Source organism: Lissotriton vulgaris, chromosome 8 (assembly GCF_964263255.1).
Source record: "Lissotriton vulgaris chromosome 8, aLisVul1.2, whole genome shotgun sequence".
Lineage (NCBI taxonomy): Eukaryota > Metazoa > Chordata > Amphibia > Caudata > Salamandridae > Lissotriton > Lissotriton vulgaris.
Window position 1 is genome coordinate 628,171,224 of NC_141696.1, and position 17,941 is coordinate 628,189,164.

Below are 17,941 nucleotides of genomic sequence, written 5' to 3' on the forward strand. Positions count from 1 at the left end.
TGTTTGTTTTTGCTCTTTTGCAATGCCTAGCTCTGATGATGGGGCTGGGCTGTGTCCTTTGCCTGTTGGCGAACGTTCGTTTGAGCACGTTTTAGTGCCGTTAAGGTTGCTTTTCAGTAAGATTGTGTTGTTGCTGTCCTATATGCTGTTGGATATTGGGTTGGTTTTGTCTGGTGTCACTAAACTGTTGTGGTCGGAGGACACCCGCCCCGCCTCCCAGCTGAGCAGCCCTCCCACATTGCATTTACAGCGCTCCGCTCCCTCGCTTCCTTGTGACTCACTCTACTCTCCCGAGCCGAGTGGTCGCTCCCCAGCGTCTTGACGACACCTGGTATCATTGTGCAGCGCCTCATTGCCATCTCCTGCATTCTGCCTCATTTAGCGCTTTGTGCTTTGTAATAACTTGCATTGCCGCTTTTGATCTGCTTTGTTTGTAACTTTGGCTGTGCTCGCGCGTATCCACCAGCGCTCCGCTGCCATTTTGTTGTTTGTTGTGGTCGGAGGACACCCGCCCCGCCTCCCAGCTGAGCAGCCCTCCCACATTGCATTTACAGCGCTCCGCTCCCTCGCTTCCTTGTGACTCACTCTACTCTCCCGAGCCGAGTGGTCGCTCCCCAGCGTCTTGACGACACCTGGTATCATTGTGCAGCGCCTCATCGCCATCTCCTGCATTCTGCCTCATTTAGCGCTTTGTGCTTTGTAATAACTTGCATTGCCGCTTTTGATCTGCTTTGTTTGTAACTTTGGCTGTGCTCGCGCGTATCCACCAGCGCTCCGCTGCCATTTTGTTGTTTGTTGTGGTCGGAGGACACCCGCCCCGCCTCCCAGCTGAGCAGCCCTCGCCCCTCCCCCTCCACTCTCCATATATGACAGCTGTTCCCGCGTGCAGCGTTCACGCGCAGCGACCGCGCCCAATCCGCGCCGAAGGTGCGCTAAAGGTAAGCCCGTCTACGCCCGTCCGCGCCTGGACCGCGCCCAGCGCCAGACCCCCTGCCCCTCGCGCTGCGATTCCCTCCCGCATCACCTACGATGCCGCCACCCTCCTAGCCCTCAACCCCGGTCGCGCCCCCAACTGCGTCCAAGCCGCTCCTGGACACACCCATGGACCTTTCTCCTGCTACTCCTGCAAATTCAGCGGCACCGACAACATCTCCGCTACGACCACACCACAGATTCCCGACCCCAACCACCTACAATGCATCCTTCTCAACACCCGCTCGGTCCACAGGCACGCCATTGACCTTTGGAACCTACTAGACACCATCTCTCCTGACGTGGCCTTCCTAACGGAAACATGGATGAACGCTTCCTCCGCCCCAGACATCACCATTGCCATCCCTGAAGACTATAAGATCACACGCAAGGACCGTACCAGCCACACAGGAGGAGGCATCGCTATCGTCCATAAGAAATCAATCCGCATCTCTACCAGCTCTGACGCCAACCTCGCCAACTCCGAACACCTTCACTTCCAAATACACATCGACCCCAAGACCACACTCAGAGGCACCCTCCTCTACAGACCACCAGGACCCCGCGCAAAATTCAGTGAAGACATCACGGACTTCATCACTCCACACGCGCTCCCCTCCAAAGATTACATCCTTCTGGGAGACCTCAACTTTCACCTCGAAAAGATCTACGACCGCAACACCACCACCCTCCTGGACAACCTCGCCAACCTCGGACTTAAACAACTAGTCACTTCCCCCACCCACATCGCAGGTCACACACTCGACCCCATCTTCACCTCCAGCAATCATGTCTCCTTCAGCCACACTACGGATCTCCTCTGCACTGACCACAGCTGCGTTCACTTCACCTACAACAAGCCAAAACCCACCAACCACCTCCAACCAACTCTGCAAAGAAACTGGAACAAGATCACCACCGACCAGATCTCCGCATCACTCCTTCTAAACACCCCAGCCCACTCTTCTAACCCAAACCAAGCCGCCGCCAACCTCACCCTATGGCTATCCAACACCGCCGACACCTTAGCACCACTGAAAAAACGTCAAAGCAAACCGGGCAGCAAGAAGGCCTCATGGTTCAACGATGATCTTAAGAAGTCCAAGAAACTCTGCCGCTCCCTTGAAAAGGCCTGGAAAAAAGACCCAACCACTAGCACCAAGGATGCCTTCAAAAACGCCACCCGCACTCACCACCAACTAATCCGAAAGGCCAAGAAAACAGCATTCAAGGATCGACTTGACAACAACGCCCACAACAGCAAGGAACTTTTCAACATCGTTAAGGAATTTTCCAACCCCTCGGCCAACTCCAACGACATCACCCCCTCTCAAGCCCTCTGCGACTCCCTAGCCTCATTCTTCCACAACAAGATTGCAGACATCCACAACAGCTTCGGCAACCAACCCGGAGACCAACCCACCCAACCATTTGCTGAACATCCTCCCCCCGTGAACACCCTCAACGACTGGAACCCAATCTCCACTGAGGACACAATCCGCCTGATGAATTCCATCCACTCAGGATCCCCCACAGACCCATGTCCTCATCACATCTTCAACAAAGCAGACACCGTCATAGCACCGCACCTCCGAGACGTCATCAACTGCTCCTTCAACTCCGCCACCTTCCCGGAAAGTTGAAAACACGCTGAACTCACCGCCCTTCTGAAAAAACCCACAGCGGACCCCACCGAACTCAAAAACTACCGCCCCATCTCGCTCCTTCCATTCCCGGCCAAAGTCATCGAGAAAGCCGTGAACAACCAACTCGCCGCTTTCCTCGAAGCCAACAAATCCCTCGACTCCTCACAATCTGGCTTCCGAGCAAAACACAGCACTGAGACCGCCCTCATCGCAGCAACAGACGACATTCGAACTCTATTGGACAATGGAGACACAGTCGCCCTCATCCTCCTCGACCTCTCTGCAGCCTTCGACACAGTCTGCCACAGCACCCTGTTACAACGCCTCAATAACATCGGAATACAAGGAAAAGCACTTGAATGGATCACCTCGTTCCTCACCGGAAGAACCCAGAGAGTCCGCCTCTCACCATTCATGTCCGAGGCCACTGAAGTCATCTGTGGCGTACCTCAAGGATCCTCACTCAGCCCCACCCTCTTCAACGTTTACATGAGCCCCCTCGCGGCCATCGCCCGCCAACACAACCTCAACATCATCTCCTACGCGGATGACACTCAACTAATCCTTTCTCTCACCAATGACCCCAGCACCGCCAAAACTAACCTACACGAAGGAATGAAAGAAGTTGCCGAATGGATGAAACAAAGCCGTCTGAAACTGAACTCAGACAAAACAGAAGTCCTCATCTTAGGTACATCCCCCTCTGCATGGGACGACTCTTGGTGGCCGGAAGCCCTTGGAAAAGCACCCATCCCGACAGACCACGCACGGAACCTAGGCGTCATCCTGGATTCTTCACTCTCAATGAACAGACAAGTCAGCGCCGTATCCTCATCCTGCTTCAACATTCTTCGCATGCTCAGAAAAACATTTCGCTGGATCCCCACCGAAACAAGGAAAACAGTCACCCATGCTCTAGTCACGAGCCGACTGGACTACGGAAACACCCTGTACGCAGGTACTACCGCAAAACTCCAGAAGAAACTCCAACAAATCCAAAACGCCTCAGCCAGGATCATATTAGACATCCCGCGCAACGAACACATCTCTGGTCACCTGAAAGACCTCCACTGGCTACCCGTCAATAAGAGAATCACTTTCCGACTGCTAACCCACGCACACAAATCACTCTACGACACCGGACCAGAATGCCTCAACTCACGACTGTCCTTCTACACCCCACCCCCCCCCCCCCCCCCCGCCAACTTCGCTCTTCCAGCCAAGCCCTCGCCACGGTACCTCGCATCAACAAGACCACCATGGGAGGCAGATCCTTCTCATACCTGGCTGCTAAGACATGGAACTCACTCCCCGCTTACCTTCGCCTCACCCAGAACCACCTAGCATTCAGAAAACAACTTAAAACGTGGATATTTGACAAATAATCCTCCTCCCCTTTCTAAGCGCCTTGAGACCCTCTGGGTAGGTAGTGCGCTATACAAATTCTCTGACTTGACTTGACTTGACTGTGTCGTTTCTTTTTCGTTTGGACGGTGACCTTGTTAGAGGTCTTCTTTCTCTTCCCGATCTCATGGTGGTCCCTCTAAGTTCCTCTCAATGTCTCTCCCAGTGTTTGCTATTCTTCTATTTTCCTGGCTCGACAGCACACCAGCTCTATGCGCTAGCACCCTTCTTCCACCACCACTATTCCACCTCCACCTTGCCTAGTGCCAGTTCCTGCTTCCGCTTGTCATTAGGGTGATTAGTCGTGGGCGGCGGACGTTTTTGAGGGGGTTTAAGAGCTGGTTAGCGGGTGCTGGTGAAAGTGTTCAGGGACTGGGTAGAGGCTTTTCTCTAGGGAGCAGAGTTCTAGGCTGGGCAGGGCGAGGCGGGGGTCCCAAGCGCAGGTTCACAGGGAAGCAATCGCCCGCTTGATTCACCTCCCAACCTGTGTACACTCCGGGGGCTAGGTCACTAGGTGGCGGTCGGGGTCGCGAGGTTGCGAGAGCCTCTGGGCCGCTCCGGACTTCTTCCTGCTCGCGGCGTGCTCAGTACATGGTCAAGGTGCTTCGCGGGCCTTGCCAGTCTTGTGAAGCAAAGCCTGCCACTTTCCACTTTCCACTAGCGAGTAAACTTCACTTGACAGCGGGGAGGTAGCAAAATGTGGCTAGAGAATGCGGAGCAGAGCTGGTGAAGAGCCCCCCCTTTCTCCTTCTCCTTTTGAACGATGTGCCTGCGCCTGCAGGCTTTTGGATGGAAGTCACGTTGCTACTGTCGCCGGCAGGAAGCTGTCCCGTGTTCAGTCAGCGCACAAGAGCTGCCTGCCCCGAGGCTGCGATGCGCTAGGACCAATGCACGAGGATATGGGGGGGGGGGCTGGGGGTGAGCAGGAGCCTACCAGCAGCAGGACCGGAGCTCGGCTGCTCTACCCCCTCCATCGCTTTCCGGATCCAAAGCAAGCTCCAAGGGCTGGCACCAGCTATGGGGAGCGGGAGCGGGAGCTGGGGCCCGGGGTGAGCGGGAGCGGGACCTGGACACCTGGGGCTCAATCGCTCTGCCGTTCTACCCTCTGTCGCTCGCTAGCTCCCAAGCTCCCAAGCTCCGTGACAGAGCTTGACTCGTCTTCCGTCCTCTCTGCCATCCTCTCTGCCGTGGAGTGCTTCGCTGAGTGCTCCGCGGCTCGATCTGCAAAACCAGGACTGGACTTTTGGGAACTGGGGCATCGGATGGTTCCAGCTTACCTACCATAAGTCGTTTCCATTTTTCGTATCTATTTAGCTCTTCAATTTAGCTTTTTTTTATATTTGAATGATGTGTGTGATTTTTTTTGTACATAGGCAACACCCAGTCTGATGGCGCCTTCCATGCGTTTTTTAAAAATCGTTATCAGCCTACCTCTATCGAAATGGCAAATTTCAGGGCGCGCACTTGGTCCCCACATATGACTTGTACCATATATATTTTTTTTTAAATGGAAGATGTTAATATGTCCCGTAGAAGAACAACCGACCATGTAATGCAGTGAAAAAACGAAGTGCAGATACATAAGGACACAATATATACGTTTTCTACCTTTTTAATTCCTTTTGCTACATGAGCCGTCTGGTAAAGTAATATAATAAATTACGGTAAATTGTAATATACACTAATCAGGCAAAACATACAAAAATACAATATATATTCATACAAAACGTTTCAAATCGCAGTCCATAGATCGTGTACTCATAATTCAAACGGAATAAAAATTATACATTTCATATTTGTGTATCCGATAAACCGCATCTTTCACATATTAATTGCCTTGAGGAACGGGCTGGTGGCAAGTTTTAGTTAAACTGTTTTAACAAGCATTTGCAATGCATTAGGTCTCGCATTTATGTGAGTTTCAGCTATTAACAGTAAATGACAATGCCTTTTATTTGTGTTTTAAAAACGAAAACAAAAAAAGGCATTGTTATTTGCAATGTCAATAGCTCAAACTTGCGTAAATGCGAGACCTATTGCATTGCAAATGCTTGTTCTTTATGGTGTTTCTTGAAGTCGATCTTATGCTAGACCTATTATTTATTGTTTTACCGATTTGCTTATCATCGACAATGCTTTTTGTCAGCTATCCAGTTTGTCTTGTCAGTGTCATTTATGTTCTGAATACACACTTTTCTTTTAACAGTAAGACTTTTCTCAGTGAATGTAAAAACATGGGACCTCCACCGTTCCTTATGGTGTACAGTATTTCTAAATGTACTGGACTGGTTCTGAAAACATCTGTATTAATAGCTTATGGTATTGATAGAATTTTTGTACATACTTTAAACTGCATTATCATTGTTCCAAGGTAATAATACTGATGGAATTGAGAACAGGAATGGAACTGCTAGTGCTCTTTTGCACATAGACGAGTCTGATGATCTAGACAGACTTGATAAACAAAGACCGAAAAAAAGGAGGAGGCTGGAAAACCGACAATTCCAAACAGGTGAGTACTCTGAAATGACGTGTCCCTGAATTTAAAGGGTTTTAATCTAACATTTTTTGTCTGCCGATTACAAAGCCTTTGGAACTCATATCCACAGCATGGTTCTGTCAACACAGGTTGCAAATCGTACCCTTGCAGCATTCATCTGCAGTCATACTTGTCAATGTGCCAGATATACAGCTGGGAGTATTTGTATAATACCCTTGATCATAGAATCTCACCTGATTGCTCTCCCATGGTTCCCCCACAGCAAGCAAAGCTAGACACAAAAATATGATCTTTCCTTAATTTATCTAGGTTTCCCTATATAGAAGTCTGTGTTCCTCCTTGGCGATTACTTGCAGTTGGATCCTGTTTATTCCCAACTATTGGGAACATATTATCTTCTGGAACGTATTCCACATGTCTCACAGTATTTTCATGCTTCTTCCTTTTCTGCCATTGGTTTATTCTTCCTTTTCACAACAAAAATTAGTTTGTTTTGGCATAGTGTTACTTTTGCACCAATGTGGGTAACTATTGCATTGCTATTACTAGTAGAGTAGGGCATGGAACAGTAACTGATTAACCTCTTTGGCCCTGATTACGACTTAAATGATACTGGGGTAATGGTAACTTTGTATGCAAATTTACTGTTAACCAACAGTACATTTATTCTAGTATCATCCAGTTATGAGTTAAACGCCCTGGAGTTGGGAATTACCACATGGGACCAATTTATTTTTGTTTTCAAAACCATACAGAATCCCAATTCTGTGGGGTTTATCACATGTTTATCACCTGCTCTCAACAGGTGGTAAATGAATGCGTATATACCTCTGAATGGGATGGGGGCAAAGGAGAGGCTGCAGGAAGTATTAGAGGGAAGTTCATTTATTCCAGCAAGCGCATGGCATTCTCCCCTGTCAGAAAAAATGGAAATGAGGCTCAGCGGCTACTGTAGCTACAGTTTGTGATTTTTCTGTCTGGGTTTACTGCCTGGAAAAATTAGGCCTAGTTTTCCCTCACCTGGTAAAGCTGGCTGTGGAAATATCTACCAACATATAATCAGGCAGAGCGGAATTCAATGCTTTAATTCCACTTGCCTGACTTGTAATTAGTGAAGTATGCAAAAAAGTGATGGATGGAATGCTTGAATTTAACCTCTGCCACTGGTTATTTATTCGGGCTGCATCCCAGTACAGTGCTATTTCCCACACCATCCCACCTTTGTTTGGACCCAGCCATATGCAAATCAGTGTTGAACCTGATCCAGTGGTAACAGTCCAGCCTGAACTGCCAGGCTAGGTTCTCACTGAACCAAAACACAAGCACCCTACTGTTGCCCTTGTTCCAGCTAATCAGTTGGGTATAGCTTGGTTCCAGTGGCAGAGTGTGCACAGGACCCATGTCTGAGCATACCGGTCCCACTTAGAGTATCACACTGAAGTGTAGAAAAAAGTGACGGCTGGAATGCTTGAATTAAACTCAGCCACTGATAATTACATAGGACCACATCCCAGGCCCTGGTTGTTTTGCATACCATGCCACCTCAGTTTGGACCCAGCCATATGCAAACCAGTTTTGACCCTGCTTCAAATGAAACAGTCCAGCCCAAACTGCTAGGCTAGGTCCTCCCTGATCTGGAACACATGCAACCCAAGACCGATTTCACCTTTATTAGGGCTCATAAGTTTCAAATTGCTTCGTTCCAGAGGCATAGCTTGCACAGGACATGGCATGGCAAATCTTTCCAATGTCAGGCATTGTTTCACACTTTTAGTGCAATATCACAAAATCAATGCTATCCGTTAAAGCAAGAATGATTACATTTATGCAGTTTCGCTTTTATAGGCGAAAAGTTTATTACAATACCATACAGTACCCCAAATACATTGATATACTGGCATGTATATGTAATACTGTAGAATAATTATCGTAACAAAATGTTATTATTTACTCAATTACGGATGCTGTAATAAAATTCTGATATAAAGATTACAATAATACACTTATGATTTGACTTGAATTCTGCGTGCACCAACTTTTGAGGTATTTATATGAACTCTCACACATACTTTAACATAATCAGCCAATCAGGCATATTTAGTTCAACGTCTGACCTATCAAGGAGGGTGTTGGGTTCAGATTACACTAGGATCTTAAATAGTACATTTCAGCTCGTCTTAGGTTCTGTCACACCTAATCTTAACATCCCATCAACTTTAACTTCCCATTAATTTTAGTTTTATTTTAAGTAGTGTGTGTGTGGGTTGGTAGGGGTTAAGGCCCCCCCCCCCCCCCCCCCCCCCCCCCCCCGCCAGGAATCGCTAAATTCACGGGGATGGTGACCACCATGTCCATGATTGTTTTTAAATAAAGCAATTTTTTTTATTTTTTAAATGCAGCTCATTTCCCTTAAAGAAAAACGGGTCGCGTTAAAAATTAAAATGAAAAGTTTTCTTTTAATTATTTTAAAAGCAGGCAATGATCCATGGGACCACTGCCTGCTCTCAAAGACGTTTTTACTACCCTTCCAAACACCGAATCGCAAACCCATTTTGCGATTTGGTAACAGGTTACTATACTTGTATGTGGCTGCAAGCTGGGAAATTACCCACTATCTGTGAGGAAACTTAAACATGCCCTTAATCACACATTATCTCTGATCGAACATCAATATTTTAACGCACACTTTCTGTGGGGATGTATGCATTATATTAACACACTATTACCGTGGGGGCTTAAGCATGATTATCTTCACACACAAATAAGTCAATTTTGTGTGTGTGTAAAAAATAAATATATATATATATATATATATATATATATATATTTCATAGCGGCACCCACCACTGTGTTGTTATAGCTAGGAAATATATTTCTTGTTTTCCAAATTATGTTGGCACCATTTGACAAACCTTCATGTAACCTGACACAAAAAGGTTTACCCACCTCAGTTCCTTCATGGAATGTTTCGGGGTGATTAGTCATGGGTTGCAAGTAAAAGGGGATGTACCAACCAAAATGCCCTATGCAATTTTCCTAAGAAAATTAAACAAAGATATAGGAAAAACATGGTGTGCTTTTTGTGATTTGCTGAAATCCATTTATTAGTTTTTTTTAGCTTTTTTTTAAGTATGGATCTCAATTTACTCTCTGTTTTACTGCTGCTCCAGGAGGCCAACAGATGGAATTTAATTGCCGGACGTCGCCTTTCTTACAGAAACCTGGATGAACGCCTCATCAGCGCCCGACATCGCCATAGCCATCCCGGACGACTACAAGATCATCCGAAAAGACCGCACCAACCAAACAGGAGGAGGCATAGCCATGGTCCACAAGAACACCATCCGCATCACGACCAGTTCCGACGATAACCTCGCAGCCGTCGAACACCTTCACTTCCAGATCCACACCGACCCCAAGACCACACTCAGAGGCACCCTCATCTACAGGCCACCAGGACCCCGCACACATTTCAGCGAAGACATCACTGACTTCATCAGACCACACGCCCTCCCCTCCGAGGACTACATTCTACTGGGAGACTTCAACTTCCACCTGGAAAAGAACAACAACAGCAACACCACCACCCTTCTGGAAAACCTCGCAAATCTCGGACTCAAACAACTTGTTGACACCCCCACCCACTATGCCGGGCACACACTCGACCCAATCTTCACCTCCAGCAAGCACATCTCCTTCAATCACACCACAGCTCTCCATTGGACGGACCACAGCTGCGTTCACTTCAACTACAAAAAGACTACGACCTACAACCACCCACAACCAATTCCCCGCAGAAACTGGAACAAAATCATCACGACCAGCTCTTCACATCGCTCCACCAAAACCCTCCTGCCAATTCATCGGACCCAAACCAAGCAGCCACTAACCTCACACAATGGATCACCCACAGCGCTGACGAATTAGCACCCTTGAAAAACAATCAAACCAAGCAAGGTAGCAAAAAAGCCCCCTGGTTCAATGATGACGGTAAGAAATCCAAGAAGATCTGTCGCACCCTCGAGAAAGCCTGGCGAAAAAACCCAACCACTGACAACCTAACCACCCTCAAGAACGCCACCCTATACCACCACCAACTGATCCGATCCACCAAGAAATCAGCATTCAAGGATCGACTCCACAACAACGCCCACAACAGCAAGGAACTATTCAACATCGTCAAAGAGTTTACCAACCCCACCGCCGGCACCAACGACATCACTCCCTCCCAAGACCTCTGCGACTCTCTAGCCTCGTTCTTCCACAACAAAATCGCGGACATACATAACAGCTTTGGAGACCAGTCCACCCCACCCCCCTCCAAACTAAAACCCCCCTCCAACAACCTTTGCGCCTGGAACCCAATCACCACTGAAGACACCATCCGCCTGATGAACACCATCCACTCAGGATCGCCAACTGACCCTTGCCCCCACCACATTTTCAACAAAGCAGACTCCATTATCGCACCCCATCTCCGAGACTTCATCAACTGCTCCCTCAACTCCGCTACCTTCCCGGAAAGCTGGAAAAGCGCCGAACTCCGCGCCCTCCTGAAGAAACCCACAGCAGACCCTATTGAACTTAAGAACTACCGCCCCATTTCGCTCCTCCCATTCCCTGCAAAAGTCATCGAAAAAGCTGTCAACAATCAGCTCGCCACCTTCCTCGAATCCAACAAAGCCCTCGACCCTTCACAGTCCGGCTTCAGAGCCAAACACAGCACCGAAACCGCCCTCATCGCAGCAACTGACGACATTCGAACTCTACTGGACAACGGAGAAACAGCTGCCCTCATCCTACTTGACCTCTCCACAGCCTTCGACACAGTCTGTCATAGCACCCTTATACAACGCCTCAGCAACGTCGGAATTCAAGGAAAAGCACTGGACTGGATCATCTCGTTCCTCACCGGAAGAACGCAGAGAGTCCGCCTCCCCCTTTTAGATCAGAGGCCACCGAAGTCATCTGCGGCGTACCACAAGGATCTTCACTGAGTCCCACCCTCTTCAACGTATACATGAGTCCCCTCGCATCCATCGCGCGCCAACACAACCTCAACATCATCTCCTACGCAGACGACACCCAGTTGATCCTCTCCCTCACCAAAGACCCAAACACCGCCAAAACCAACCTACACGAAGGGATGAAAGAAGTAGCCGAATGGATGAAGAACAGCCGTTTAAAACTGAACTCTGACAAAACGGAAGTCCTCATCCTAGGATCATCCCCCTCCGCCTGGGACGACTCATGGTGGCCACCGGCCCTGGGAACCGCACCCATACCGACAGACCACGCACGTAACCTGGGCTTCATCCTGGACTCCTCCCTCTCGATGACCAGATAAGTCAACGCCGTCTCATCATCTTGCCTCAACATCCTTCGTATGTTCAAGAAAATCTTCCATTCGATCCCCATCGAAACAAGAAAGACGGTCACCCATGCACTGGTCACAAGCCGACTGGACTACGGAAACACCCTTTACGCCGGAACCACAGCCAAACTACAGAAAAAACTCCAACGCATCCAAAACGCCTCGGCCAGACTCATCCTAGACATCCCCCGCCAAGCTCACATTTCCGGTCACCTGAAAGACCTCCACTGGCTCCCTGTCAACAAGAGAATAACGTTCCGCCTCCTCACACACGCACACAAAGCCCTATACGACCTAGGAGCCGAATTCCTCAATACGTGCCTGTCCTTTTACACCCCCACCCGCCAACTACGATCGTCCAATCAAGCCCTCGCCGCAATTCCACGCATCCAAAGATCCACCATGGGGGGAAGATCCTTCTCCTACTTAGCGGCCAAGACCTGGAATTCTCTCCCCACCCATCTCCGCCTTACACAGAACCACCTCTCCTTCAGAAAACAACTTAAAACTTGGATATTCGATAAGTAAAGTACCCCCTCCCTCAAGCGCCTTGAGACCCTCTGGGTGAGTAGTGCGCTATACAAATTTTTAAACTTAAACTTATACTGGCTCACATCAACAAAGATGTTTTGCAGCCATTTTAGGACTTGGGCATACATATATTACCTACTGGCAGTCGCCAGTAGGTAGTTATAGTTAGGACCACATCTCCATAGGAAAAGCACTTTTTCATGTGCTTATAACTTTAGCGTCGTTTGACGAATCTTTACAAAATTTTCCAAAAAGTTTCTCTTTTTTGATGAGCTGCTATCTTGAAAATTTGGGGGTGATTTGTCAAGGGGGAGGGCTGAGAAAAAAGGGGGGGTCCCAAAATGTGTTTTCTCCATGCAATTTCCATAGGCTACAGGTCAAGCTGCTGAACGGAATTGCGCCAGATTTGGCTGGGAGAAAGGTCTTGGTCCAGAAAGCACATTTGTTTAAATGGGGTATATCCGTTCAATCGTTTTTAAGAAATATCAAATTTTACAGATATCGATATTTGAGAATTCTGACATCTGATTGGCTGAGGCTGCACAAGCTTGCGGCTCATTGGCTGTGAACGGTTGAAACTAGGAAGTGTTGGCAGCCATTTTGTGACTCCGTTGAAAGGAGTAGGGGGAAAAAAATAAAAATTGGATAAGAGGGTATAGTAGGAACACTGGTCTTGGTTTAAGCAGTCTGTACGGTGCAGAGGCAGGGAGTTTGAATGTTGCGTAGGCTTTGGAAATCTCGTTGGGAAAACAATGCGCCGTATTGCGGCAAGCAGTAAGGTTGTGTAGGTTCTGGAAATCCCGTTGGGAAACAATGCGCCGTATTGCGGCAAGCAGTAAGGTTGCGTAGGCTCTGGAAATCCCATTGGGAATACAATGCTATTGCGGCAATGTTCACTAGGCTGTGGTAATCATATTGGGAAAATAACAATGTGCCGTATTGCAGCTTTCCTTTAATATAATGCGCAGTAATGTTTATTTATAATGCAGTGTTCACTTTTATCACGGACAGTGTCACTTTGTTAGACGAAATGTAATATTATGTGGGAGGGCGTGTTCTGTTCCTGTGCGCGGACAAAATTAACGTTTAATTGGCTGAGGTGTTCCAACAAAGAACCCAATGTTCATTGGCTGTGAAAAATTAAAAGTAGAAGTGTGGCCAGTCCTTCCCTCTCCCTGCGCGGAATAGCAAGGACATCTGATTGGCTGAGACGTTCCAAGCAGGACCTTCCCAAGCTTAATGTTAATTGCTGCGAACCATTGAAAGTAGAAGTGTTGCCAGCCATTCCCTCACTCTCCGCGGAGCATCAGGGACATCTAATGGGGTAACGTGTTCCAAACAGGACCTTCCCAAGCTTAATTTTCATTGGCTGCAAACAATTAAAAGAAGAAGTGTTGCCAGCCAATCCCACCCCTGGCGGAGTAGCAGGGACATCAGATTGGCTGACGTGTTCCAAGCAGGACCATCCCAAGCTTAATGTTCATTGGCTGTGAAGCATTGAAGGTAGAAGTGTTGGGAGCGATTCCCTCCCCTCTGCAGAACACCATGGGCATTTTATTGGCTAAAGTGTTCTGAGTACAAGTTTGCTCATTATTGGCTGGGAACGGTTCACTGTTGTCATCCATTTTGTGATGCACTTCAAAGGAGTACGGGAAAACAAAGCAGTAGCAGGGAGGGTAGGAACACTATTAACTCTGTACAGTGGTCACAAGGTGGTGGACAGGGATTGTGAAGGTAAAAATTGTTTTTTATATATTTTAAGGTCCATTTATATAATTGGCGTGGGGTGTACAAATCACAGCTGAAAAATAACAAAGTGGGTTGTGGTCTTCTTTTTATTAAGTTTGCGGGTGGGATAGTTCCCAGAAGCACTATTTAGTTATAATGTGGTGTTTACTTTTCTGACAGGGAGATTTGGTTGCGCAGCAAAAATTTCAGTCTAGATTTGAAACAGTTTTTATTAAGCAATTACAAATAAACTTTTTTCAGAAACTGATGCTGTTTATATCAAAGGGGTGGCAAATAAAAATGCAATTCATAAAATATCATGGCCCCACCCTCCCTTTTTTTCTGATATAGTTTCTAAAAGTGTTGACCCATATTCTTGATAATATAAGAGGGCATGAGTCACTTTTAGATAAAGTAGAAAAGAAGTGCTAAAAGAAACACTCCCGCACTACATCATCTCAGGTTGCAAGAACAATAACAAGTGAAAAACTGTTGAACTTAAATGACTTTATATTACATAGAAATGTACGCTTTATCCTTTTTTACAATTTCTATTCTGTAGAATTCGGGAACGTTCTGTCGTAGTGCTTAGAGGTCTCTCACTGCTCCGCTAACATATCACGTACTCTTTGAAGAATATATAAGATAGTAGTATAATAATATACACTACTGGTCCGATATATTCTATAGTGAGAAGGTGAATAGGAACCGCAACTGGAAAAAATAGAAATTACAAAATATCATTCAGAAATATAGGGTTTATCAAAGGTATTCACTAAGTAAGTATCTATGCAAAGTATCTTTTTTAGACTGCAATTTCGAAAAATATTCTCACTTTAAAAATATCTGATCAAGTAAGTTAAAAAGGTCACTAACTGTGTTTCAGATGGTTTACTCCTGGGGCCGACTAATCTCCAATTCCTGTTGTGTGACAACATGACACTCTATCAATATAGAGAGTGCCACTGATGGTACACAAAAAGGAAAATGAAAATAAAGCTATGAATACAAAACAAGATCAATAACGAAATGCTTTCCAGCTGTGAATATCTTCAGAGCTTCTTTTCTCCGGGATTTCAAAATCTTTCATCTTCGTGGCGACGGGTCATAAACTCCTCTGAGATCATAATGACTGTGAATATTATAATATACATATTCACACTATATAATCCCAAGGGGGAAACAGACTTAGATACCAGAAGCTGCTGACGTTACATATAAATCTTTAGTCTTCGCGCCAACAGGTCATGAACTCCTCTGAGATCGCCATAACTGTTAATATTATAATATGCATATTCACAGTATATGATCCCAAGGGGGAAACAGAGTAACAAGCAGAAGCTGGTGACGTTACGTATAAATCTGTAGTCTTTGCGCCGACGGGTCACCAACACCTCTGAGGTCAAGCACAGTGTCAATATTATAATCTACAAAGTCACAGACTATGAGCTCAAAGGAGCCAAAAAAGGAGCAATGTTTGCTGTATTCTGCGTGTTTCTGAAAACAAGCTGCTGACGTTAGAGAAAAAAGGCAAAAACAACCAATAACACTTTTTTTTAAATACAAATGTTGAAATAATGACAAATAGCTACGTATTATAAATATATACTATGCCATAATCAAACAACTTACAACTCTGGAATATGTTTTGTTGCCACAAAACGAGAATCTGACGCTAAAAAAAGGGACATTCATATACTAGGAGTACAGAGGGGTTTACAGGACTAGGTCGCCCTCCACTCAAGCAAACAAGAAACACAGTGACCTAGTCCGCAAGGCAATTGTTTTATGTATATCTGTGGGTATACGTGGATATGTCTAGAGATCATTCCAAACACACCTTTGAATTTAACAATAGGTGTCTTACTCCAGATGCTTGCCAGTAAATTATAAAAGTAGCCAATCTCTGATACATCTAACTTTAGACAACACAGGACATACATTCATAAGAGAGACGACACATGAAAAAATGTGTGAGTAGCTAGAAGACACCTCACGGGCGCACCACCATTGGGGCCCCTGGTTGGTACTCACCAGGGTGGCCCTGTTCTCATCATTGGTATCAACTAGCTTAACGTAAACGTGACCGACTCCCAAAAGTAAAAGACAGTGAATGGTGCAGTGTACACGAACTTATATGTGACAAGGACTAACAACGTTCAACATATAACAAAACAAATACTGAGCGCACAAGAATAAGGACCTTTTTATTTGTATTCTCCTGTCCGCTAACAGTAAACACATATATAAAACAAAGAGAGAAGCGAATACTCCCTATCGATTCGCTTGCAACTCGCTGCCGACATGTTTCATTGCCATGGTAAAGATTCAGGCAATTTCTTCAGGGCAAAGATGTTTTTTTTAAAAAACCACTGCCAGCAAAGTACTGCGTTTGAGGTGCTGTAAATCAAAGAAAAAAAGCACGTGTGAGGAGCTATCTGTGATCTATAGCGACCCCCTGAACCAATCAGATTCGCTTTTTAGATTTTGCCGGGTGACAGTCATACCACGTGACACTGCGAGCCAATGAGAAACCTGAAACTAAAAATAAATATCACACGCCCCAAACGCTCAGTGATCCGGTGCTGAGAAGACGCCGGTGAATCCTTCTCCACTGGTATTTACCATGCTGCACACGAAGCGTTTGGAAACGGAGCTCCCGGTGAGACTAGATTAGCTATTTCTAATGTCCGCCCACGCGGGGCTGTTTCTTTTTGTCTTGAATAGATAAACTTTTACGGGAGGATAGACTGCACTTACCGATTGGGAGTGGGTCCCTGACTTTTCAAAATAGATGATTATAATGGTATGAAAGTCGAAGCTGAAAGCCAGGTATTTTACATTTCCACAATGTGGCTGGATGGCAATGATATACAGCACACAGTGCAATCACAGATAGCTCCTCACACGTGCTTTTTTTCTTTGATTTACAGCACCTCAAACGCAGTACTTTGCTGGCAGTGGTTTTTTTAAAAAAACATCTTTGCCCTGAAGAAATTGCCTGAATCTTTACCATGGCAATGAAACATGTCGGCAGCGAGTTGCAAGCGAATCGATAGGGAGTATTCGCTTCTCTCTTTGTTTTATATATGTGTTTACTGTTAGCGGACAGGAGAATACAAATAAAAAGGTCCTTATTCTTGTGCGCTCAGTATTTGTTTTGTTATATGTTGAACGTTGTTAGTCCTTGTCACATATAAGTTCGTGTACACTGCACCATTCACTGTCTTTTACTTTTGGGAGTCGGTCACGTTTACGTTAAGCTAGTTGATACCAATGATGAGAACAGGGCCACCCTGGTGAGTACCAACCAGGGGCCCCAATGGTGGTGCGCCCGTGAGGTGTCTTCTAGCTACTCACACATTTTTTCATGTGTCGTCTCTCTTATGAATGTATGTCCTGTGTTGTCTAAAGTTAGATGTATCAGAGATTGGCTACTTTTATAATTTACTGGCAAGCATCTGGAGTAAGACACCTATTGTTAAATTCAAAGGTGTGTTAGGAATGATCTCTAGACATATCCACGTATACCCACAGATATACATAAAACAATTGCCTTGCGGGCTAAAAAAAGGGAACCTGCATCACAAAATAAACACGGGTAAATAACTAGCAAAAATGAAACTAATCAAACAACGGGTGTGGTTTATATACTTTTTGGTTATTAAGAAATCTATGGAAGGAAGATGTGGCTCCGCCCATTTAGATGTCCCGTTTTACAGTTCACACGTGCTCACGCTTCAACTGTTTAACTTGTGCACGTGTTGGGAAATGTTACAAAATGTG

The 17,941-nt window shown here is 46.1% G+C and overlaps 1 protein-coding gene across 2 annotated transcripts in view; it reads left to right on the top strand.

Annotated features, from left to right (window-relative positions):
• Positions 1-17,941, top strand: part of ZFX (zinc finger protein X-linked) — a 606,526-nt gene that overhangs the window by 524,642 nt on the left and 63,943 nt on the right. For both annotated transcript variants that reach the window (XM_086934509.1, XM_086934510.1), the window contains one exon: positions 6,394-6,534. In XM_086934509.1, coding sequence (XP_086790635.1) covers positions 6,394-6,534 — 141 coding nt within the window. The remainder of the gene's footprint in view (positions 1-6,393; positions 6,535-17,941) is intronic.